General features: G+C 40.1%; 2 protein-coding genes across 8 annotated transcripts in view; both read left to right on the forward strand.

Moving 5' to 3' along the window:
- The window catches only part of washc2c (WASH complex subunit 2C), a 12113-nt gene extending 3219 nt beyond the window's left edge, over positions 1-8894 (forward strand). Inside the window, exons 8-31 of one of the 4 annotated variants that reach the window (XM_005913928.2) lie at positions 49-104; positions 217-312; positions 419-503; positions 677-736; positions 855-1000; positions 1100-1190; positions 1278-1331; positions 1417-1611; positions 1716-1864; positions 1954-2064; positions 2582-2677; positions 2763-2864; positions 2954-3061; positions 3147-3316; positions 3466-3586; positions 3827-4219; positions 4309-4437; positions 4528-4629; positions 4755-4829; positions 5030-5089; positions 5572-5799; positions 5960-6706; positions 6794-6965; positions 7083-8894. In XM_005913928.2, the coding sequence (XP_005913990.1) occupies positions 49-104; positions 217-312; positions 419-503; positions 677-736; positions 855-1000; positions 1100-1190; positions 1278-1331; positions 1417-1611; positions 1716-1864; positions 1954-2064; positions 2582-2677; positions 2763-2864; positions 2954-3061; positions 3147-3316; positions 3466-3586; positions 3827-4219; positions 4309-4437; positions 4528-4629; positions 4755-4829; positions 5030-5089; positions 5572-5799; positions 5960-6706; positions 6794-6965; positions 7083-7231 (3695 nt within the window). In that variant the 3' untranslated portion in view covers positions 7232-8894. Of the gene's footprint in view, positions 1-48; positions 105-216; positions 313-418; positions 504-676; positions 737-854; positions 1001-1099; positions 1191-1277; positions 1332-1416; positions 1612-1715; positions 1865-1953; positions 2065-2581; positions 2678-2762; positions 2865-2953; positions 3062-3146; positions 3317-3465; positions 3587-3787; positions 4220-4308; positions 4438-4527; positions 4630-4754; positions 4830-5029; positions 5090-5571; positions 5800-5959; positions 6707-6793; positions 6966-7082 lie in introns of all 4 variants that reach the window. The other 3 variants (XM_005913927.3, XM_005913930.3, XM_005913931.3) reach the window with 3 other exon arrangements.
- zfand4 (zinc finger, AN1-type domain 4) lies at positions 8493-22050 on the forward strand. 4 transcript variants are annotated; one of them, XM_005913921.3, is made up of 10 exons: positions 8493-8630; positions 9813-10118; positions 11615-11690; positions 12407-12474; positions 12605-12791; positions 13176-13317; positions 13871-15106; positions 15358-15412; positions 20215-20332; positions 20977-22050. In XM_005913921.3, exons 2-10 carry the CDS (start codon positions 9935-9937, stop codon positions 21110-21112), a joined length of 2202 nt encoding a protein of 733 aa, XP_005913983.1. In that variant the 5' UTR covers positions 8493-8630; positions 9813-9934; the 3' UTR covers positions 21113-22050. The 4 variants fall into 4 exon arrangements, 2 of the variants coding, with proteins under 2 accessions (XP_005913983.1, XP_042080638.1); XR_315283.3 differs by lacking the exons at positions 8493-8630; positions 20977-22050 and adding exons at positions 15596-15697; positions 16783-16927 and having other exon boundaries at positions 9028-10118; positions 20215-20327; XR_001336652.2 differs by lacking the exons at positions 8493-8630; positions 20977-22050 and adding an exon at positions 16783-16927 and having other exon boundaries at positions 9028-10118; positions 20215-20327.
- Positions 22051-25313: the final 3263 nt, after the last annotated feature.

Genomic DNA, 25313 nt, shown 5'->3' on the forward strand with positions numbered 1-25313 from the left:
TTTTTTTTTTTAAATCCTTACATTTATTCGTGTTTCTAATACTTTAACAGCATTCAGACGATGATTTTAATCAGGAGGAGGAAGTTCACAATAGTATTAAGAAGGTAACCTGTTTCCCTATTTGTCCAACACATTAACAACTACAATACATGCTAAAATAAAATATAACTAACATTTTTGGTATTTTTGGGGGGGTTTTCTCCTACGCTTGCCTAGAAGTCCTCCATGGTGAGTTATGAAGATGATGAAGAGGACGATGAAGATTCTGACATCTTTGGGGAATCAGACAAGGAGGATGACGAAGACACACAAGTATGCTACGCCCATATAAAGGACTAACAACAGTGTTATGGAAATGTCTGATTCCTTTTTTCTTCTCTGCTTTCTAATCTGCTCTGTTTGTTTTTGTCACGTTCAGAATACAGGTCCATCGTCATTTGCTGATGAGCTAGCTGCCCGAATCAAAGGTGAACCGTTCAACAAACCCGAGGGAGATCGTGCATGTGAGTCCTGTTATTACGAAACTTTTTAAATATTCATCTTTTCCGCTCATTGTATTCCATTTGATTGAAAATGAGTGCATCCAAGTTTACTTTTAAGGTTTCCCAGAAAGCATTACAGCTCATCACTGCATGCTCAGATATTTTGTTTTTTCTACCGTGTTATACATTTGAAGCATTGGCATCTAAGAAGAAAAGTAAAAGCAGAAAAGAGCCAAAGCCTGCAAAGCCACAGGGTAGGATACTCATTCATTCATCAGTACATGATGATTTTTGCATTAGTGCTTTTCCCATCACTTATTTCCAAAGCAGGGATTCCATTATTCTCAGTTTTGTTAATTGACATTGTAACAGCTGCTGAGGAAGACAGTGATGACATGTTCAAGCCACCAAAGATGGAGGATGATGATGATGAAGAGGATGATGATGAGTTTTCACCATTTGGGGGGAAAAGTGGCCTCTTCAGTGGAGGGAAAGGCTTATTCGATGATGATGACGAGGTGATAAAGTTATTTTGTCGGTTGCTCTGTTTCACCTGATTTCCACATTGTAGAGACTGTTTGAACTGTGTTGTCTTGTATTGTTGTATCATCATGCAGGGTGATCTTTTCTCTGAGGCACCAAAACCTGCTGTGTCTCAAGAGAAGAAAGCTGTGAATGAAAGTGTGAAAAGCACAGAAGAAAGTGCAGGTGAGAGAACAATATACATAAAATATTTACAGATGTTTTAAAAAGTGGACCTATAACTTAACGCATATCTTTTCATTAACACCCAAGAACCTACCAAATCTATAAAGAAGATTCCAGTCGGTGCTGTATCAATATTCCCAGGTAGGAATTAGTTTTATGATGGCTAAATAACCTTGTGAGTGTGTGTCATCATCCTTAAATAAAGTCAGTCACTTTCTGCCAACAGAAAGCAGCCTCTTCAGTTCAGGGAACAACTCCGAGTCAGAGGAAAGCAAACAGAATGGGACTCCAGCTCCTAAGACCACTGCCCCTTCCAAACAGGTTCCAGTAGGAGCTGTCAGAGGAGGGGGTGGGCTGTTTGATGATGAGGAAGACGACGACGACTTCTTCAGTGGTAAAAGCCTGAAAAAAGCTGACTCAGGTAAGAAATGAAAATGGGAACCTAAGCGCTACAGTGAAAGTTGAAATAAGTTCCACACTCTGAACTGACTATGTAGTGATTGTACTTCCTTTTTTACTTTTCAGAAAAATCCAAACCCAAGAAAGCTGTTGACCTTTTCAGTAATGATGATGATGATGATGATGGGGACATATTCAGTGACAAGTTCAGTGCAGCACCTCCACCTCAAAACAAGGAGGTAGTAGCAGATAAGGAAAATCCACCTGAGAAAAAGGTATAATCGCACACATTTATCGCTGCTGCGAAACATGATGACTAAGTGTATAAGATGAGTTTCATACATTCATTAATTTTTATGTTTAGATGCCTGCAGGGGCCATCTCCATGTTTGGTCCTGGGACTAAAAGCTTGCTCAGTGAGGGCCTAAAGAAACGGCAGCCATCTACCAGTGAGGAGTCTGAGAAAGCAGAGGAGGTCTGAATGGAACATTGTCTAACAATATTCTCCTGACAAAATCAAATTTACTGTGTTTTCACTTGCAAAATGGCAGGACTTTGGGCAAAAAGCACTCAATTTGGCTTCATTAACTTGAATGCGAAGGCCATCTAGCATTTTAAAAAAAATTTGCAGTGTTTCGTAATACGCTATCAACTATTTGGAGACTTGGCTGTATATTGAATTTTACCTTATTCCATGAAGGTCTGGGTGTGCAATTTGTTTTGTGGTTGTTCCTGCCTGTGGAATAAGTCATTTGTCAGGCACAGATCATATTAAATGCGCAAACAAGGGCAGAAACTCCAGTGCTTTCTGAAAATAGGCCAAATTCAATTTAGTCTGGAAAACACTGCTGGCTTTTTCTCCTGTTGACAGAGTTCACTTCTCTTTACCGTTTATCACTGTTTTTCTCATAAGATTAAAAACCTTATTCTGCCGCTTTAAAGTCAGAAAGGTATTTGTATTCGGTTTCACATCATCATGTTATGGATTTCAGAATGGTCTGCCTCCAGATGTTGGAAGTGCTGCTGTCAAGCAGCCTCAGAAACCCCAGACCAGAGGCCTGTTCTCTGATGATGATGAAGATACACAAGTAAGGCTCTCAGACATCAGTGGGTAAAATTAAAAACAGCACTGGTACATTTTATTACACTATAAATGTGTTTTGCCTTCCACAGGTATTTTCAACCAACATTAAGAGTCAGTCTAAGCCTGAAACTACAGGCCAGAGCAAACCCGCCATGGCTCCTTTGTCTTTATTTGATGATGAGGATGAAGAGGTGAAAATATTTCTTCACAAACTTAAATGAAGTTAGTCTTATTTTGGTGAGACTGCATCACTATAATCTGATGAATCTTCTGCTTGCAGGATCTGTTTGCCTCTGTAGCTAAATCTAAACCAAAACCACCTCAAGCTAAAGCCTCCACACCACAGCCCACTAAGCCTGTGTCCAGTTCACTCTTCAGTGATGATGAGGTATGAATATATACAAAAAAACCAAACATTCCAATTCTTCCTGCCAGCACTTTATTAAATGATGGATTATTTTCTCAAATGACAGGACCAATGGCTAAGTTCAAAAAGTAGTGCAACAAAACCAGAGACCAAGACCGGAGGTATGAAATCCAGTGCAAGTGCCCCATCCAGTCTCCCCAGTGCCAAACCAGCTCAGAAGAGCACCCTCTTTGACGACGATGAGGATGATTTGTTTGCTCCAACAAAAGAATCAAGGTATTTACAGACTTTCTCTTCCTCCATGCAGAATATTTCTACTCATTGTAGAATGACTTTGATCTTAGTCTACTGTAATAAAGTAAAACTTTTGCAACGCTCTTTGACAGGATTTCTTAAATATCCTCTTGTTTTGCCACTCTTTATAGTAAGACAAAGCCGCAGAGGGTTGCTCTCTTGTTTGAAGATGAGGGTGATGATGATGAAGATAAAGGTTCCCTCTTTGGCATCAAACATGCTGCTAACACAAACGCAGCAACCCCAGCGAAAGTGAGTGCACTCATGATTCGTTTTGGGAGTTTTTTGTATTTAACATTTGCTTTGATGCTTCGCTCCAGTGATCTTTAAAGGGGTCTTTCATTTGAAAAAGCATCAGCAAACAGTAGTGATATTTAAACTGAGATTCTGTGTAATATATTACACCCTTTTGTTGTATTCAGACCAAATTCTATAAATAACTCTTTTCTTTAGAGACCTGATGTGACCTCTCAGTCGTCCTCGGTCTTACAGAAGTCTGAGGAGGTTGCAGTTTCTGTGACAGCATCAAAGGACAAGCCATCAGTGCAGGAGAAACCTGCAACAAAGAACACTGAGCCAGTAACACCACCATCATCGTCAGAGAGCAGCGAAAGTAAAAAGAAGCCTGCTGGAGCTGTGAGTCTTTTTGGAGGCATTAATGTTCTCCCGAACAAGCCGACTAAGAGCCCGTTGGACGAAGACGATCAAGATGACATCTTCCTGTCTAAAGACAGCCCACCAACAAATGTCAAAAAGGAGGAAAAGAAGGAAGAGAAAGTGAAAACAAAGACCGTTAGTCTGTTTGATGATGAGGAGGAAGATGAACGGGATTGGAATAATCCAATATTTACGCCCAGTAAACCCACAACAAAAAACACTGTAAAGGTTTGTCTGCTTCAGAAGAATTGATTGAATTGCATGATTTTATTTCTCTTGTAGTAACTGTTAAAGTCTGTCTGGATATTATTTTATAGTCTATAGAGGAGCGGCCGCAGGCAACGAGCACCGGGGTGTTCCAGGATGAAGAGCTGCTGTTCAGTCACACACAGCAGAAGGACAACGACCCAGATGTTGACCTATTTACCACTTCACCAAAAACTGCAGTCAGTATATTTGATATGATTTGTACGTCTATCTTGTCCCTTTCACTTAGCTACATAGTGTCTCTAAAAGCAGATATGTTCTTTTACTAGAGTTCCAAGCCTAGCTCAGTGAAGCCAGCAGCACAGAGTCTGTTTGCAGATGATATTGAAGATGACCTCTTCAGCTCCATCAAGCCAAAAGCTCCTCCTCCGGTACCAGTATGATTATTTTTAGCAATTAGATTTTGGGCTTCTGTTGTGGTAGGAAAAAATATCAGTTGTGTTAATGTCAAGTAAACTCAAAACCCAGAAATCCAATCCCTCCTTTTCATTCTTAGAAAGTAGCAGAGAAGCCCAGTAAGCCTGTTGACAAAGCACCACTCGCAAGTCCAGACCCTGTATCAGAGACTGAGGTTAGACTGAATTGCCCATATCATGCTTTCTTCCTTCTAAGTTTTTACTTTTTATGTATTTTTTTTTTTTAATGGTTTTCAGTATGTTGTGATAGACGCACTTATTTCATAGTTTCCCTTATTGAAATACAGTGCTCTTTCTAGCTGAACACTTTTGGATTAAATTCTGACCTGTAATTACCTGTAATTTGACCACACAGAAACCCGCACCGAGCCCTGTAAAACCAAAAGATTCCTCATCGAAGATTGGGAAGCTTCAAGTAATATTTTTGTTTTCATTGAATCAAATGTCCTCATTCCTGACATTTCACTCTTGATTCCTTCTGAGGAAAGCTTGTTCCCACTTACACGTCTTTCTTTTTAAGGTTTCCTTCTGTCTGGGCTTTTTTAAAAAAAAAAAAATAAATAAAAATAAAAAAATTCCACCTTCAGATCTTCAAAATGAAGCATATTGTCTGCTTTGATTTGTATGTATTAAACAGAGAACAAAGTTTGCACCTGCTACTTTGCAGTTTCACTTGTTGGCACTTACCCATCTTGTTCTTCCTTCACTTCCATCAACAGTTCTGGTTTCTCATTTCTCTCTGAATGATCTGCTGTTTGGAACTATGATGAGAAACTTCATGAATAGATAATAGCCAGAAATGTCTATTTTTTTTTTGAGTCACATAATTAGTCTGTTTTAAAAAGGTTAGTATCATATTTATATTTTTCACTTTGACCCTATTTTGTTTGCATTCAGGCCAGTCTGATGATCAACCCTGCTGCGTTGCTCCCTGGTGCAGTACCCACTATGCCAGGAGATGCAAGTTTATTCCCTGGCATGGCACCCAGTTCCTCCTCTGGTGTATCCAGCTCAAGCTTGAGCCCAAGCCCTGCCACAACTCCTGCAAGAGCTGGACCAGACAGAGAGGGAGGCGTCAGCTTTGACACCCCGGTCCAGGTCACAACATTGCAGAGCGCACACAAGGTGTGTGGTTTTTTTGGGTTTTTTTTTTTGGGTTTTTTTTGTTTGTTTTTTTTTGTTGTTTTTTTTTATTATTGATTTGATTGAGGCTTATTATTGTCTTTCTTTTTTTTTTTTCGGATTTCTGGGTTGACATTGTTAGTGTGAATCTTCTGTCATGCAGAGTCGCACCAAAGGTTCCGCACTTCGGAGACCCCAGTCCAGAGCAGCGAGGCAGCAAGCGGCCCAAAGATCTGTGGAGGATACAGAAGAGACCCTAGGTGGAAATGTTCTTGGGCCAAACCCCACCGTGTCTGGTTTAGTCTCACCTACATTGGACAAGTCTGACCATTTGCACGTCGATCCAACACTACCAAGCTTAACTGCACATACAGCCCTGCCTTCCTCTACACCTTCTCAACCTTTACCCTTTTCCACAACTGCTCAACCTTTACCCTCCCAAGCTTCCCCTAGACCATCCGAACTAAAACTACCAGTGTCCTCGAAGGCAGAAAAGAAAGACTCTGTAAAGGACAGTAACAAGCTGCTGCTGTCTCCTGATGAGGATGACCTTTTTGGCTCTGACAGTCTGTTTGGGGGAACCTCAATCTCTAACAAATCCTCCACCAGGCAAACTTCTAAGGCGGTGCCCCCTCAGGCCAATAGCGGGACGGGACTGAAGAAGGATAAAGATAAAACCACACTCCCATCCATTTTTGATGGCAACACTGATGACCTTTTTCAGAAGGTTAAGCCAAGACCAACTACTAAAAAAGCCAAGGCAGCATCCTTTTTGGGAGAAGATGATGATGATGATGATGATGATGACGATGATGACATCTTTGGGCTGAGCAACAGCTCCACTCCCTCATCTACAAGCAGTAAAGAAATCAAGAACAGCAGTAGTTTTTCAAAGCAGGACCTCTTTCAGGTACCTTTCTTCTTATTTTATTTTTATGTAAATGAGATTGTCTGTGTCGTACGAGGTTTATTTCCTCAAACATTTGTCTGTTCTCAGGACGAAGTAGCCGCTGTGCCTAAAGTTAACAAGAAGCACAAAGAGAAGACCATCGATGCCAGCTTGTTTGATGATAACATAGACATCTTTGCTGACCTGACGGACACTTTAAAAACAAAAGAGAAGTCCAAGGCAAAGGGAGATACCAAATCGATATTTGATGACGACATGGGTAAGCAACAATAAAATGCACGTGGTTATTTTTAATGGAAATGTTCAATTTCGCCTTTTCTCTTGTCTGCCTGGCTTGTTTGACTAAATATTATGTATGCCTCTCTGTTCTTTAAAGATGACATTTTCTCAACAAGCACAATAAAGCCAGTGGCAAAGGCTCCTCCTAAAACAAAGAAAACAACACCATCCAAGGAGAACAGCAGTACCGCAACGGATTCAAGCAACATTTTTGATGATCCACTTAATGCTCTGGGCGGGAATTGAACTGTCGTTTCCACGTAGCCAGATTTGTACAATTTGTGGATTCATTCTTTTGTCATTTGGATCATTGAAAGATATCAGATTCGCTGTTAATAGAGTATTTATTCATATAAATTCATATAAATAATGTGGCTTATTTTTGGCAATCAAAGTCAAATGAAAATAATTCCAGCTTTTTCAAAATCATCCTGTTGTCATTGTTATTTTATACTGTTAGTCTTTCCTATACATAATAGCACTTTATAAGCATACCATATGCTTAGCCTCGAAGTCTCCAGAACTTAAACGGCAACTGTTTTGTTTGCATCCATGGGCTTTGCCATGTGAGATTTCATCTCTTTAGGTTTGTGCCATATCATGTTTATGAGAAATCATTGTGTTTACTTACTATCTTAGGCATTTTTGACAATGTTTTTATTAAGGAAATTCACCCATTTCTTAACTTTGGTTGTGATTAAAAAGAAAATTCATTTTTAATAACTAAAAAGAAACATATTTTAAGGATCCTTATTGTCTGTGATTATTTCAGAGTCTGTGAATTTCATGTATGTTGTCTGTCTTTAGGTATAGGCAGTTGTGATTTTACGTTACGATTAAGATTCTGTGATTTTATTTACTTTATTTTTATTTATTTATTTGTATTCTTTGGTTGAAGTCACCAAAATTAAAGGTAAAGGGGGGATTTTAATTTAGTTACATTTCTTGATTAAATTAAAAAATTAAGCTTTAACTCGTGATACCAAATTCTGTGCTTGACATAGCAGCCTTTTCTGTAGTATAAGAAGTGCTTGGTGACATAGAAATATACAAATGGGTATACGTTTAGATAAACGCATACATAAGATGAATGATTTTAAATGCACTTATTTATTTAGAAACTTGAAAAACAATACTAGTGATCTAAATAAATATTTTAAAGGTTTTAAGTCAGGTCTGATGGATAAACCGACTGCTGTACATAAACTGAATGCTTTGTTTAAGGGCTTCATGCTGTGTAAAGTGAAAGAATTTGGTGTTGTTCGCAACGATTCGTTGTCCCGCCCACCTCGTCGTTCGTCAATTGGTCCCTTTGTGTGTCAGTCAAGGGAAGTCGGAAAGGTGTTGTTCTCCGTCTTTGACAGGTATGTCGCCAACCGAGGGCCTCGGCGACAGATACGGGTCGACGGTTTGTTCCATGTGTCGTTTTCATGGTTTAACACGATGAGGTGCTGCTTAATTTTGAATGTAACGGTGGCCTCGACGATGGACGGACAGAACTGAAGCCCGTGAAAGTAGCCTAGCAGTCTGCTAGCCAGCGGTTGAGAAAGCCATTGTTTGAGTTGTTGGCTAACATGGCAACGAAAGCTACCGTTAGCAGCGTCGGCTAGACGGGCTTCCCATCGTGTTATTGCAGCAGATACTGGTAAGCGGGTTTGATCAATACTGCGAACGTCATTCATGTTTACGCCGTATTGGGGGAAAAAGCTGCGGGGCGTTAAAACGGCCCGTATGACCTTTGCTTGTTAATGTTAGCTTCTGGAATTGTACTAAAACCATCAATCTCCGTTGTCAGGCAGCTAGCTAACCGAGTTCATGTCTTCCTACATGGCCCGTGGCTGCTTCGGTGGGTTTGTGGTCTTTTGTATACAGTTGGATATGGCCGAAGGCGATGTGTAGATATCTTTGTCTTTAAAACTGCACCCTAACAGGTTCCTTTAGCGAATGGGTTGTTTTTAGAAACTCCCTAATGTCTGAAAGAGTACACCAGAGGCCTCGTTTACCGAAATTTCTTAGACAAGACTATTCATATTCAGTTTTTATGCCATATATTTGGACTCCACTGGTTACCAGTAGATAGACGCTTGTAGGGTCTCAAGTGAAGATGACGTGTTGCGTTCAAATGGCAATCTGGTTATAGTACGTTTTGAATCAGTTCAATCGAAACGAAAATGACAAATATACATATATTGCTGGTCTTTGTCCCTTCTCCCCCCTTTGTCTGTCTCTCTTAATAAAACTCATCTCACACAGGTTCTATCCTGGATGATGCTCTTTGAGTCATGTGACCGAAGAGCTGTGCTGTCAAAGGCTGTGGTCAGTCACAGGACACCTCATACCAATAATAGGCTTATGTAACACATCTGATCTTCTTGAATTTTGGCCAGGCCCTTTTAATGATGTCCTCAATATTTTATGAGAAGGTTCCATGTGTCTCCTGATACTAATAAAATCCTTTATCTTAAAATAGTTGCTAAATAATTACAAACACAACAATGCAGTTTCGCTTTTTAGGACAGTTTTTCATTACACGTGCAGTAATGACTGATGTAAATTTGTATACTACCAGTTGTCCATCGTTAGATATACATCCCAATCATTAAAGCAAGAAAAAAAATGGTACAACATGCACGTGTAGACAAAAATGACCTTGATGCTTGACTGTGAATGCTCAACCCAATAGTAAGTGCCAGTGCTTCTACTTCTAAGTTGGTGTTGATTAAATGAAGGTTTTTCCACACTTTTGTTGTACATATACAATGGCAATAAAAGGCTATGCTATTCTATTTTACTTTGTGATGTTAACTTGTTGTTTCTTTCCTCACAGATGTGGTCATCTTGCATGATGTGTGACAGTTGTGAGGCCACTGAGCAATCTCTCTCTCCCTCATCTGGGGGCAGCCCCACCATTTCACCACCTTCCTAAAGTCATTCTCCCACTCTGCCAAGATGACCGACAGGAAGGAGCCTCCCTTCTTCAATGACGATAGCGTGGGAGCATTTCAATATAAGCTCCCTTTCTATGACACTATGGAGCTCTTCATAGAGACACTGACAGGGACCTGTTTTGAGCTGCGCGTGTTGCCCTTTGAGGCTGTCATTTCAGTCAAAGCGAAGATCCAGAGATTGGAAGGTACGGAGCTCACTAATGTTTAGTTTGTATGTTGCGGTAGTTTGCACTTCAGGGTAGGTTTGTTATCTTACAACACATATTATTGTACTGTTTGGGGGAAAAAAATGGATGCACAGATTATTGTAAAACCTTTGACATACATTTTGCCATCGTATTAGTCAGGTTTTTCTGAGGTGTTCTGCATTGCTCTGTAGAGACAGAGTTACACAATTCTGGATACTATAATTTTCTAGTTATTTGTATTGTTGACTTAAATTACAGATTATTATCGAGTGTAATGAAGCTTAAAAATAAGTGGGGGGGAAAAGAATCAAGCTCAAGTTTACACTGCGTTTGTGCAATATTTATTACTGTATGACCTGATTAATCTTGATTGGGGTTGTATGGTTTAATTTGAAATCTGAATTATCCCCATTGGATGAAATTGGAGGAAAAAAAATTTGGAGCGATCTGTCCTCATTTAAATCCCATGCCTCATGATCCAGCATTGGGTACTTGTTAAACTTACAGTCGCTCTGACCCAGAGCATTGCTATTGTTCCAGTTGTTTGTACAAAATGAGAGCAAAAGCGATGAGCTTGCTGAGTCACATCGGCAAACTAATCTACAGTTTGTAGATACACTTTCCTGTGACATTAAAAACTATGCGAAAAGGTCAGTGTGTTTGCTGAATTTTCCTTATATTATCATTACCACAACAAATCTGCTGGCTTGTCTCAAGAGAAATGGCAGAGGCACCAAAAATGGACAGAAAATCTGTTCTGTGTTAGAAAGAATTTGGCCACATTAGGACATAATTGTTTGTTTCCATTTATTCAAATACATAGAAATCTTTTTTTTTAAACTCCCCCCAAAAATTTAAGGTTGCTTAGTAAAGCATCAAGCTGACCTTGAGTATCTGCATTCCTCCCCGCTATTCTTCATTTGTGGTCAGAAAGCCCTCTGCGTGTGATGAGGTCTGTCAGCCAGGCCTGCGTGTTTGTGAGCATATGAGCATATCACTCTGCAATGAAGAGACCACTGCTTGCTCACTAACGCTGGCTCACCTCCAGCACCGGGGCAGTGAGTTCACTGATTGTGGGCACAAAGAGCTTCCTGAGAGCTTCCTACTCATACACTACTTCTTATTCCAATCATTACCTCTAGAGAACCTTTGTATTCAGTAGCCTGTCAGTCTTTTACTGGAGTTTTGTTATTTTGGTCCCACTTGGAATAATGTTTCAATTTAGACACGTATCCAATAGTTTTAGATACAGCATTAGCTGACATTCTAGCTCATAAATAGTTTATTTTTATTTGCCTCCATGTTTAAGTCGTCATTGCTTCTGTGATTGCTTAGTTTTGTCTTTAGGGGGCAGACATTAATCATCTTTAGTCATGTGCAATTGCTTGTAATTGGAGCATGTCTGTCAGGTAATTGAACTTTGTCTATCAAATATGAACAGGTCCTTGTCAACTTTGGTTGTTTTCTCTCCTGCCTTCTCTCTGACTGTAAAGGTATCCCTGTTGCCCAGCAACACCTTATCTGGAACAATTTGGAGCTGGACGATGAACATTGCCTACATGACTACGGGTAAAACTGTTCTTCCTGACCCTTTGTGTCCTTCAGAGCACTGCTGTCAAGGCAAAATCACAAATACAGGGGAGCTTGTTAGAGCAGTTACAGACAGGAAGCATTTAAAAAATTTCTGTGAAAATTTAGTGTCATTTGGAGGTGCACATTAAAAGCCTTCCTGCTGTGGTGGTGACTCACTTATAATTCACTTCAGCATGCTGTAGATGAGCCAGATATGTGGCATTGGGTGAGACAAACAGCATATTTGGAGAATTTGCCCTATCCACTCTTGTCAGTTTATGAGATGCAGAACTCATCCTTCAGTGCTCTGCTGGCTGCAGATGGTGGTATTGTTATGAATGTTTGTCACTTAATTTTCCACATGAACAGCCTCTGGTGAGATCTCGTTCGGCTCCCCTATCACACTCTGCAGCATGCTTTTTAAGTTTGTGAAGCAGAGGGGTAGAGTAGGCGATGAAACATCTGCTCATATGCGCCAAATGTTCCAGTGGGATTCCCGTTCCTGTACTTAACCCTCCTGCCATCCTTTAAGTTCATCTGGAAAACATCCTGTCCCTTGAAGTGCTGTTTACTTTAAATCAGGGCCTCTGCTTCAGAAGTAAAGCATTTTACCCTCCAAGTACATGCATTATTTCCTTTTCTTTCATAATATTTGCACTGATATTACTGGTATGGCGTTTATGTATTAATTATCATTTGATTTGTGTTTGCAGCATTGCAGAGGGCTGCACTTTGAAACTGGTCTTAGCTATGAGAGGAGGCCCAATTAACACCAGGAGAGGTAAGAAGACTGACAAACTGTAGTCAGTGTTTTTATGCTTTTGGTTTTAATCTGCTTCCTTGTTTATTTATTAAATTACATAAAGTGTCTTGTTTTTTTGCAGTTTAAACCCCCTCTCTTCTTTTGTCAGTAACCATGGAGGATCCAGTTAAAGAAGTGGCTGACCTGATGGACAGCACAAAGGAGGAAGGCTGGGAGAAAAACCTGGCTAACAAGCAGGTCACGTTTGTGGTCTATCGTGAGGGGGACCAACTAAATGTCTTCCGTGTGGTCGACAGGGGAGATGGTACCCTGACCCCCGTATCTGAATCTCTGAGGTTGTCATAGTTTGTTTTATTTTTGATTTTATATGATCTTTCCACATAAATATGTAAATATGCACACAATTTGGATTGTGATTAGAAATTTGTACTCTTCATGGTCACATGATCATGCATGATGATAACCACAACAGAAATGTTTCAGTTTCTTTTTAAAATACAATTCAGTGTGTCAATGTGTGAAGTATAATTATACAGACTTTGTAGGATATTTAGTTTTAGCTGTAGATCGTTACAGCTGAATTTATGGTCTTATTTTTCCTTGTTTTTGTGTCAATTAAATGTTGTGACACTGAATTGCTAATGTATTTTTGTTTTTGTTGTCGTTGTTTTTTTGTTTTGTTTTGTTTTTTATTTCTCTTCCCTCGTTGTGTTTTCCAGTGGTGGCTCTGTGTTCAATGTGTATGCCGAAGAAGATGGAGAGAGTTCTACAGCTGCACAGCAGAGCCTTGAGAACTCCATCACTATGACCAAAATGAAGCTGCTCAAAGCCAAGATGGAGGACATGAACCTCAACAAGAAGGTAGGAACCTTTGAGATCAAAGAAAATCAATGACATTTTGTCATTTGTCTGACATATTTTATCAGGCTGAGGCATGATACCATGTATGCGGAAGTGAATATATAAACCTTGGATCCATTATATGTATTTGCCTTGTGCGTAGAGAGCTTTCTGTATTACGATGTAATGCTCTTTCAGTCTTTGCTGCTTAATATTTTGTGTTGTAATGTTTTGATCTTTTTTTAATCAGGAAAGGAATAAAATCAAATTACATCTAATAGTCTAGTCACTTTTGATTAGTTCTGATTATTTTAAAGAGTGATAATGATATTTTTGCATGGAGCCAATATGAAGCACCAAACACTAATTTCCCTTCGTTAGTAAGAGGGTAGAGCTGTGTTAGATTCAGCTGTGCTGGCCCTACATTTTCTTTAGCACTCATCAAATTTACGCAATAATCTTAAATCTAGTCAGTAGTATGATGGGTTTTTTCCAACATGGGTAAATATACACTTAAGATAATCATCTGATATAACTCCGTCTATTAATTTCTGTCCATGTCTCTGTCCTGTAGAAGTCTGCAAAGGTAAAACCACGGGCCCCTGTCAGCCCTCATCCCTGTGGCAGCTCTTTCGGACCTTCCAACACTCGACACCATCATCGCCTCTTGCGCTCACTCCCTCAGATCAACCAGCCTTGGCAGTCAAATGCCCCTCTACCTCCAATTGTAGACCATGAATCCGTAGACCCCTCTCTGGCTTCTCCTGCTGCGACCTCTGCCCATCTGCCCATCCCTAGACGACCCCCTCCCTCTTTCTCCTCCCCGTCATGTTATATGCTTCAGGAGGAGGAGCCATGGGAGACATGCCCACCTTTTGCCAAGATCCGCCCACCTCCTAAAGTGTCCCGGTTGGACATTGGCAGCACTAGGTTGATGAGGGACTGTGTATACCCTCAGCTCCCTCCATTGTGTACCAGGGGGCCACCTGATGCCACATTTGACCCAGTTGAACCTGTAGGGGAATCATTTGGGCTGGGTGTATTGGACGAAACTGTTGGGCTTGTAGCACCAACTCAACCTGGATCTCCATTTGGTGACTTGTCAGATCCTCTGAGTCTGGATGTGTCCACCCAGCCAGAGGAAGGTTGTCAGACCCGCGAGGTTGAGGCTCAGCACCAACTGCCACATTCCCCCTCCCCCGTTAGTCCCTGGACACGTGGGACAAATGAAACTCTCACCAGCAGAGCTAATGGGACACAGCTTAGCGCATCCTTTCATATCAGCCCTCCCTCACCATTACCTGCCTCCACCTCACTGTCACCTTCAGCTAGACTGTTGTCTCAGCCTTTTGAGTCCACACTTTCCTGTTTACAGCCTAATCTTCAAGCACAATCCTCAGCAAAACAAGGCAGCACATCTCCTCACCCTTCAACCACCTTGTCAACTCATCCACCACGCATTCGTGGTGTTAAAGTAGAGTCACCTGGCAAAAGGCTAGAGCTCATCTCTAAGAGGGAAGCAAGAAACATCACTAAGGTGGCAAACCAAGCGTATAAGGAGCCAGTGGGGTCTCTCAATAGCTCGGAGCTCTTGGCTTCTCTTTCCACAAGGGCCCTAGACATCAGCGGCGGCAGCAGCAGGGACCGTATTGGAGAGAGTCTGGGACTTGCACTGGCTTTGTCTCCTGCAACTGCCTCAGGACAGGGCAGCCGTGGCTCCAGGCTGCCATCCATCCCTGCTGACAGACTTCTGCAGGATGATCACATAAGGCAAATGTCACCATTACCCCCAGCATCAGCTTCTTACATGGTGAGCACAGATAAGTGTCAGCATTAGCTGCTAAGATTGAATTTGTGAAATTGAGTTACCCTAAAAAGTTTTTGTTTGTTTGTTTTTTTTTTAGTATTTGTGTGGTCAGCCAGTCTCATTGAAGTCATTCAAAACAATTTTTAGAAAATCACTTTTTTCTTTCTTTTCTTTTTTTTTTTTAAAGTTGAAGGCTGCAGTTGTTTTAGTTTTACACCCTGTAAAAACATTTAATATTTCTGCTCTTTTCTCAGACCACCAGCACTCTTGCATCAGCTGGAGGAGTCATGAATTCATTTGGGACTATAGGTAAGGGACACGCAAACGACGTTAGCATTTATAAAGTACTAGCTTAAGAAATTTTTGCATTGTTGTGGTTTGAATGGACATCTGAGTTGTGAATTTTGAAGCAAAGTGCAACATCATTTGCTATGCTCTGGTGGTATAGATTGTAAATGAACAGTTGTGAGTTAACATGGTGTCCTTTTATAGGCGCAGTCACATACAGACAGTGTAGCTGAGTAGAAGACCTTAGTGTGTACTGTGTCAGCGCTACAAGAATTTTAATTCTCCAAGCAAAATGCTGACTTATTTGTAAGTTGCTACTTTGGTCTGTTAAAAAATATGAATTAATACATGCTGACCAATACACTGAATAATGAGGACATGATTATCACAGGTGGGGGATTGAACCAATAAATAATTGAAGCATAAAAAAGACACCTAATGAGGAACCAGTATTGTGCCTACTTACAGCTGACAATTTCGCAAAAAGGCAACTTTAATTTGTATCTTTGGACACTTTATTACTAGCAGCATAGGCATAGTTTGGGCCTAAATGGTGGGGATCTTGTCATAATTGATGGAATTATGAACACAGAGTACTGTCAGATTCTGATTCACCACGCGGTACCATCTGGAAAGCAGAGCTTTGAATGTACTTCAAGAAGCCTGGAGTCCTGATGACTATGTAAATAAATTACAAGAAAGCTTTCTTAAGAGAGTTCAGGCTGTGTTAGAACTGGACAATCTGTTTTTGCCTGACATACTATATGTCTGCTGTGTCTCTTTTCCATTTTCCTAGCTAAGGAAATGAGGGGCAGCTCAAGACTTTTGTATAGTACTGTGTACAAAATTGTGTGTGTGTTTCTACCAGGGATAGGGTAGGGTTTTTGTATCTTTTTGGGGTTTGACCCTTCCATGTTGATGTCTTCAATCAGGATCTGAAAAAGTAGGGATAGTTTGTGTATATTATCACCTAAAGTGTTGCCTCAAAGTTATCAAGTGCCTCCTTCATGGTTTCTTTAAAAGCAAATTTATCTTCCACTTCAGTGTAAAAAGAGGAGTCCTGTACCATCTACCTCAGTACTAATGGAGGATATTCTCACATTATAAACAGTATAGTACTTGGCATTCAGCTCAGGGGTTCTCTTGTTTTCTCACCAAAGTTCTTTACATCATTCAGGGATTTTTAAGAAAAAACCTAAACTCACTTTGAGATTTTTTTTCCCTATGGCAAAAAGTTCAGTCAGTTGTTTATGCTTAAACTGAGAAATCAAATTTATTTATTTTTTTATTAATTTTTGGGTTTGTTTCGAAAAAAGATGTAATTATTGAAAAGCTTTTTGATTTTATGGTGTTAATTTAGTTTTTTTGCTGTTGTTTTTTTGTCATTTTAGCTTTGACAGGACATAGCAGAGAGTAGGCAGGAAAGCAGAGACAGAGTGGACTGAATGACAGGCTGGAATTGGTTTAAGCAATACTCAAGCTCAAGCCCCTGCAGCAAAGTCTCTAGATTTTGTTATATGCAGTTGGTCAGTCAAGGTAACTATAGAGGTGCACTTTAGGTTGTGTGTGTCCTGAACTGCTTTCCAGAGTCTTCCTTAGAACAAGGCTGGTAAAGTTATGGCAACACTTTCTCTTATGATGCTATTATTTCCCAGTAATAAATTAAGTTTTTAATGTGTTACTCCTTAGCTAAATGAGTGCATGAGGCTTTTACTGTCTGTCCCTCCCTACACAATTCACAAGAATCACTCTGCTTCCTTTAATATTGGTCAGAATTTAATCAAACTTGAACACAAAGATCAGCTAATGGGACAGTTTTCCTTGAGCACCCGAGTTATGCTCAAGGTCACATTTGTTGTTCCTGCAATTTTAATTGTCATTAATTTCTATACTTCACATACTACGGTAACCTATAAATTGGATCATGATCTACTAATGATTGTGAGCTAGATAAGCTACTGAACATCACTGATCTGGTTGTAGAGCCTCAACTGTCCAATTATAAATAATTATATAGAAAATACATAGGGCCTGTGTATTAAAACTCATTTCCACTTGCATGCGCGTCTGATTTATGAAGGTATCAGATAAACCAACTTCCACAAACCTCTTACGGTGCTCCATTAAATCACTGGAACCTTTATACTGACACCAGTGACTGATCTATGGCAGAACATCAGAAATGCTAGTCTCCCTCTGCTGTGTACACACAAATTTACATATCAGCTCCCCTGAATTAAGTGAGCACTATAAAGATTAGAAAAATGAATTGGGAACACACTTAATTAAATGTAAACAATATGAAGTTCGGCTTACTACAAAAACCCAATGTGGATAATGCGAGTGACACTGGCTGTTAGGGCTGCACGATTAATCGTTAGAAAATCGCGATCTCGATTCATACTTACGTGCGATCTCGTTTCCAAATGACAACGATTTAAAAAAAATAATAATAATAAAAAAAAAAAAGACGACCGTTGTACCGCATTTTGATCCGGGACGTACTCTGCATAAAAACAAGCGCTCACTCTTCCTGCTGAACAAATGACAAGGGCGGAGCCTTATACCACGTGATACAGAAGCTGTGCCGTGTGATGCTAAAATTAGCAGGGAAAAAACAACGGAGAGCACGTCAGGGATGACGAGAAAGTGACAGGAGAAAATCCGTCCCGGTCAACCACCCAAACATCAATAACGGGAACCTTATACAGCGCTTCCCTATACCCGTCGAACTCCCGCAGGCACAAAGAAATTACGGAGGCTATCACTTATCACCTGACCAAAGATATGGCTCCCATCAACACTGTGCAAAACGAGGGATTTAGGAAAATGATCAACACCCTAGACAAACGCTACACAGTGCCGTCCCGCAACTATTTTTCTATTGTTGCACTACCTGCTCTATACACGCAGCGTCGAGCAACGGTGGAGACGGAATTTCAAGCAGTACAACATTTTGCGGCAACAACAAAACGTGAGACATTTGTTGTTTTTATGTTCAGTCTCAACTGTTACGAAGTTGATGTGCAGTTAATAAGTGCAATAAATATTTATACTGGAAAAGAAAATCGTGAGAGAATCGTGATCTCAATTCTAAGCCAAAAAATCGTGATTCTCATTTTATGCAAAATCGTGCAGCCCTACTGGCTGTAGCTGAACACTGTCTGGTAGCAGACACATGATGGCATACAGAAGAAAGCGTACAAAACAAATAAAAATCCAATCCCATACCCCAACCTGCAAGCTTGCTGTACTTTGATCACAGAGCCGTCAGTTTTATCTGTATGTTCCCACATCCCCTTTGGCTCACAGAGCTGAATGCTTCCACAGACAGGATTATCACGGGTACACGCTGACAAAATAGTGTTTCCCGACTAAAGAAATGAATCATGTATTTTATGCTGGGTTTCTTCATAGAAAGATATTTGATGCAAAAACGCAGACTGTTTGCTTTTTTGTTTGTTTGTTTTTATTGCCCAAAACTATAATTACAACAACACATCTGGTTTCCCTCATTAACAATTTTTACAATGCAAACTTTATTAAAACCAACCTTAAAATAACTGTGAAGACTTGCTTAGAAACTCTTGTTAAAATAACACCATTGTGATTTTTGTTTTTACCGGTTGACATTGCTGAAATAATACACGATATGAAAATAACTCAGAGAAAAGCCCGATGGCTGAGCTTTCTGGGACTGAAAAACATTGCGTTTTTGGTCACCCTCCAGTTCGTGATGTCACAACAGGTGTTTTGCCTTTTGACAGCTGGTGAAAACAGCTGCTTGATGTGCCTGATGCAGTTTAGTGAGAAGTACAACATTCCCCAGAGCATTAAATGATAAGAAGTGCTCTTTTCCTTTTTTTTTGTGACTCCTGTTTTGATCTAGCGTTTTTATTCCTCTGTGACTGCTGTGATGGATCTAACCTGAGCAAATTTGAGGTATAGGGAAGGTTAAAAGGGTCTAAATTACAGGGAAGTGATTTCTCAAAAAGTGAAAAATGTGCCTAAGCTATTCAGTTGCGCTTTGTGCACACATTTTAAAACAAAAAAGCTGGGAAACATACCATCATGATGTGCCCTGTTGTTTGATTTTTGTGATACCTGTACATTAAATTGAAATACATATTGGAATAATCTTTGTATGCACTCGTTTCTTAGTAGAGGGGTATATTATATTCCCTTTTAAAAGATAGTGATTTGTAAGCATCAAAGAGAACCTCAGTTTCTTAGTGCTGTTGCTGGATGATGGGAGATATGAGCATGAAATATCTAAGACCCAGATTGACAGCAAGGAGGATTAGAAATTTCTTCTGCAAACAATAATTAACCACAAGCGCAGATGAGCTGTCACCTAAGAAAATACAAGTCGGTGGAGAAAGGGATGATTATTGATAAGATTTCGGAACACTACCGGTTTTGAGGCTTCAGCTGGATGGAAGATGTGAACGGCTTTTAGGGTTAATGATCTGTCTGTGTTAGGCTGATGTGTTCAATGTAAGAAGACTGACTGTTGCTTTTTATTGTTGATGTGTTTTTTTGCTAAACATACATGATTACAGGTGCATAACGGCTCTGTAGTTTAGTGGTTAATGCATTTGCTTGGCAAGCAAAAGGTTGGTAGTTTGATTCTAGCGGGAGACACAAATTCTCTTTTGGGAGTTGCCAAATCAAACATGGAGTTACCCACTGTGACGAGCAAACAGCCAAATGTAGCTTTATGAATGTGGGTCCATACGCTTTTGGCTTGCACTGTTTTGTCTGATCAGCCGTTCGTCTTTGGCAACTGTCTTATAAATAAATAGTCTTTCCTCTTCTCTCAGGCACTCCAACATACCACCTACCTCCAGTCAAGGCTCCCACAGGCACTAAGAAGAAGAGCTCAAAGCACTGCTTCCTCTGTGGCAAGAAGACTGGCCTGGCCACCAGCTATGAGTGCAGGTACAAGTACCAGCCGCATTTCCAGCTGCGCTCACTCACACAGTTGCTGTCTGCCTCTAAATCACATCTCACCCCCGGTTTTGTCAGTCTCGTCCTTGAAGCGAGCCTTTTAGTACAAAGCGGTCTTTTCGTTGTTCGTCGTTTTGTCCTACTGCCATATCCCCAATGATAACACATCTCTGTGCGCTGCTTGTTCTGTCACAAGTTATTAGCTTTATCAAAGTTTCTCCTCACCACATTAATATGGATTACTTGTCCCTCTCGGGCCTTGTCCATGGCGTACACACTGAATCTGATGCAACACTGTGTAATCTCTTAACATTTAACACTTGAAGTGGTTATGTTCCCAACTACTGCTTTAGTCAAACTGTAAGCCTTTGTGATTAAACGAGTAACGTAATTTACTCTGTTAGTGCTAATAAATTAATCAAATTGGAGGGCAGAAGAGGTGTAACCAGAAGAGGTGTTTAGTAAGGAAAGAAAATCTAGACTTTGCATTTACACATTTATGCAGCAAACAGCCTGCTGAAGGGGGATTTTGTTATTTGTTTTTTAATTTACTGACTATCAAGTCTCAAGAGGAATGTACTATAAAAATATATACATTTTGCATACAAACTTGAATGTTTATTTAAATCTTACAGGTGCGGTCAGAACTTCTGTGCAGTTCACCGCTACGCAGAGACACATGACTGCACTTATGATTACAAGGGTGCCGGACGGCGCTTTCTGCAAGAGACCAACCCCCTTATCAATGCTCCCAAGCTGCCTAAGATCTAAACTTGCAACCTTGTCTCAGACATGGGGATGAGGAGTGAAGAAGTTTAAAACTTGCAGGATGGAAGCGATTCTGCAAATGAATTTGTAAAGGAAAGAATGAACTTTTACACCACTGTGTGCTCTTTTTAATCAGCCAAGTTTGCTAAAATTTAAATAAAATATTCTGTAAAGCCAAGTGTGAACAAACCAGTGGACTGAAACGGCACAGAATTATCACCTCTTGATAATGTGAAAGTGTATACCCCCCTTTTTTATCTGTTGCCTTTTTTTTTTTTTTCATTGCATTAAAAAAAATCTGTGCATGTACGTAGGTAGTTTTTGCTAAATATATCTGCTGCATGTTCAGACATACCTATTTTAGGCTTTTGTTGGGTTTTTTTGTTGTTTGTTTTTAATCGGGGCGACTTCATTTGACAAGTCTTTGAGAGATGCACTTTAGAACTATGATATTTATATATTTGACTTTCCTTGTGAGGGAAAGGTGGCGTACGTTTCTGTGTTTGTCTTACTGTTAGTTGTCCTCTTCAATATTACTTTTTTTGTATTCTGCACATTTAAATATCTTTCTTACATGGGCACATACATACCGGCATCACTAATGAAATCTTCCTAAAAAGAGAACCGTACACCCACCTAATGATAAAATACGTAATATTTATTAATGATTTATTTAAATTACAGCTTGGTTTTTAAAAATAGGGTTAAGTATGCAGTGTGTGTAGGTGTGGATGTCAGTAATCTGTTTGCCTATTGAGTAAACTGTATTAGGAGTGGGTGTTGGTTATGGTATTCGTGTCTACAGTGAGGTGGTTGCCATTTAAAAAAAAAAAAAAAAAAATCTTTTGTAAGTCTTTTTTTATTGCTCAGCTGTTTCAAAAACTTTAAATGCTCGTAAAGTATCTACAGGGGTTTGATCTAATAAAGTTTCTTTCCAGAAAGTTTCTTTCTGTGCGTCATTTTTGTTTGGTTGAAATCCAACAGCTGGTCTAAAATTATCATTCTGATAGAAGACTTTGTTTTCTTGAGGGAAATGCTTATTTCACCCTCTTACCGGCGCTCATCTTGTCATTTCCACGCAGTGTCTTCAAGCTTCACTGTTTCAGTTCCTCAAGATTTGCAGATTGAATATTTGACCTTTCTCTCCCAGTAATAGTCCTCATCACGGTGCTGTGAAGTATGAGGGGAAATGGTTTCCGTTTCTTGTCATTAAATAACCCCTCCTGCCGAGTCAGACCCTCAGCTAGCTCCTTAGTGACAAGTTGAACATTTTTAAACCTCAGTAAAAGTATAAGCTTGCCTGCATGAGCTAAGTTACCGGTTCATGGCAAGCTTGAACCTTGGTGGTTCCTGAATATCTATAAATCATTAAAAGCCCAGAATTAGCATGACATCCATGCCCATGATGAGTATATGTAACCTTTGAAAGACAAACATGTTGCTACACAGTTTTTATTTTCATCACATGCTTGAAGCTTTCTGATCTGGTTGAGACATTAAAGCAAATTGCTTAAAAGCCTTCTGATCACATATTTAAATGTCCACCCATTATCAATGCTCAGAGAGAAAGCTGTAGTTTTACACGCACACATCTGAAACACAGGTTAATCCTGTGGAGTGGGGCTAGTTCAGCAGTCAGTAAATATGAGAACACTCTCATGTTGCTCAGAACAGAATTGTCTTTGTTTGCTTGTGATTCACTCCGATGAAATGAATGAAAAGTAGGGGGGCTCTATTTATTATTCACTTTACTCCCACTTTGGGTGCTGTTCCTGTGAAGCAAACAAACCCTGTCCTGAATCACGTCTCGCTGTTTTCATCCCCACTTTCCTCCTTCGTGTTGCCTGGCTTTGATCTGCTATAATTGGGCTGTGCAGCATATACTGCTTATTCTCTCTTGGCAGATAAATGCACCTAAACCTGGAGATGGGCAGGTACTTTAAAAAAGTAAAAAGGATGAAGTTTATAACCTAATAATGCATCAGGCTGATTTCATTTCAGACTCATCAGTGCAGCAACAGGAGGCAGTAGATTGGTGAAAGTGGTGAAACTAATACATGAAAATGTAGTTTTTAGAACATTAAACAGAAATTTGCAAGCTACTGGCTGAGTAGTCAGGTGGATTCAAGTGGTGGTGATGGCTGCCGTAGGCTAAAGTCTGGCTACTGCGTGTGCCGTCTCATCAATGCCTTTCATCGCTTCTCCAATTCTCAATTCTCTGATTTATGACCAAATATGTGCAAAGCTCATTACAGTCTTATGAACCTACAAGTACAGTGAGTGTGTGTGTGTGTGTGTGTGTGTGTGTGTGTGTGTGTGTGTGTGTGTGTGTGTGTGTGTGTACACATAATAGCATCAGCGTGTCAATTGCAAACATGTTGTGGTTTTTTCCTTTTCATTATTTTGGTATACACAAAGTTTTATCAGTTGATGACTATATAAAAACCCTACTCCGTAAAATTGCTGGTAGTGTCCTGACCTGAAATAGTGGTTGACTTTCATAGCCTGTTGTGCTGTAGCATGCAGATAAACAGAAAACAAACTGGCCTCAGCTGGTTCTGGTGTTCCATTGGGAGCACTGCAAAGGTAAGGAAGTTTCCCAGAAACTTTTAGAAAGCAGCCAACACACTTTTAAACAGCCACTGACCTAAAGGTACAAGCTTACAAAATGAACTTTACAGAACTTACTTGGATTTAAGGCACATTATTTTGGCTTAGTTTTGGAGACAATACATTTTTTAGGAGAGCCTGCAACACAAACTGTGTTGCTGAGCATGAAAGATTTCGATTTTTTTTTGTGGATTATGATAGTGCAACAGTAAGTCAGTGCAGTAGTTTTTCCAATAGGGGATTCTTTTCATTCCCACATGATAGAGCACCTTTCGGGATATATAGAGGTTTTGTCTGAGTATTTGATTCGGTTTCCTTCAGCTGCTTCTTTGCAGTGTATCACATAAACACACCCAGCAAATGCTTATTTTCTACTGTTCTGTTTTGGGATTGCTCAGCTTGCTGTTTGCAACTCTGCCAAGTGCTGCAAGTCTATATTTTCCACCGAGTGGAAAACAATGTTTTTTTTCTCTTTTTCCAAACATGCTTTTAGAAGAAGAAATCATTCTCACCGAGAGTAAAAGCAATGATATGCATTACTAAAATGCTGGTTTGGCAGACTCTTTTCATAGGAAAGGGCTCCTTCAAAATCCAAAATCTTAGGTTACTAATTGTCCATTTAAAAACAGTCCATTAAGACAATCAAAGTGCACAATGTTCCTGAAAATGTGTGTTTGCTTTTTGTCATTAGAACTCTTAAATGCTGTATTCAGCCATGCTTTGGGTTCTGTTGGCTACAAAAATTTGAAAAGAATAAAGAACTGATCTTAGCTTGTGCCGGCACAATGAGGAACACCGATCACATGTTGAAACCAACAAACGGAAAAGTGCGCAGAGTACAAAGGCTTGTTTTAACACAAACGAGCATGATCATTTTCCACCAAGTGTTCAGAATATGCACATGGCTCAACACTGCTGAGTCATGTACTCGCACACTGGGGCGATCAAGCTCTGCTAGTCTGACGGGTTTCATGTGCGGGTAAGAGAGCTCGAAAGACACTCGCCAAGGAAATCTTAACACTGAAACCACACGTCTGTCTTTTACACCAACTCCCAGTTTTGGTCCCACCTACTGACAGAACCACTGACCTCCTGGGAAGAATTAATCCTACATTGTTCTACTCGGGTACCAACTCCACCTTTTCTCTGTCCTCCTCTGCCCTTTTTCTTCCCCTCTCTTTTTCTTTCTGCTTACTTTCTGCTTATCTTTAACTCAGTGAGACTTGTTATGTTAACCCCCTGCTCTTACACCACCCGTTCCTTCCACTTAAGCACACACACACCCTGTTCTAATCTCTTTCGAAAGAAATTCTAGCTGCTTCCAAAAGAGACTGTTACGGCTGGGTATACAATTCTCTCTCTGGCTCTGTTCTCCCTTTTGTTAAAGAGCTCTGTTTTCATCCTGTAAATGTGTTTCTTTCTTTTTTGTATCAACAGGACAGCTGTGCTTCACTCGGCTGCTTCTCTGCCCACTTAATACAAAAGCCATGGCCCAATCCTCCCTACCACACTGCAAGACGGCCTGTATCTCTCTGACGCAGAGACACACGCATGACAGTTTGGCAGACTCGTTTCTGAGGTGCCCACTTTGTCC

Source organism: Haplochromis burtoni, unplaced genomic scaffold, assembly GCF_018398535.1.
Source record: "Haplochromis burtoni strain Fernald_Lab_line unplaced genomic scaffold, NCSU_Asbu1 Contig_7, whole genome shotgun sequence".
Classification (NCBI taxonomy): Eukaryota; Metazoa; Chordata; class Actinopteri; order Cichliformes; family Cichlidae; genus Haplochromis; species Haplochromis burtoni.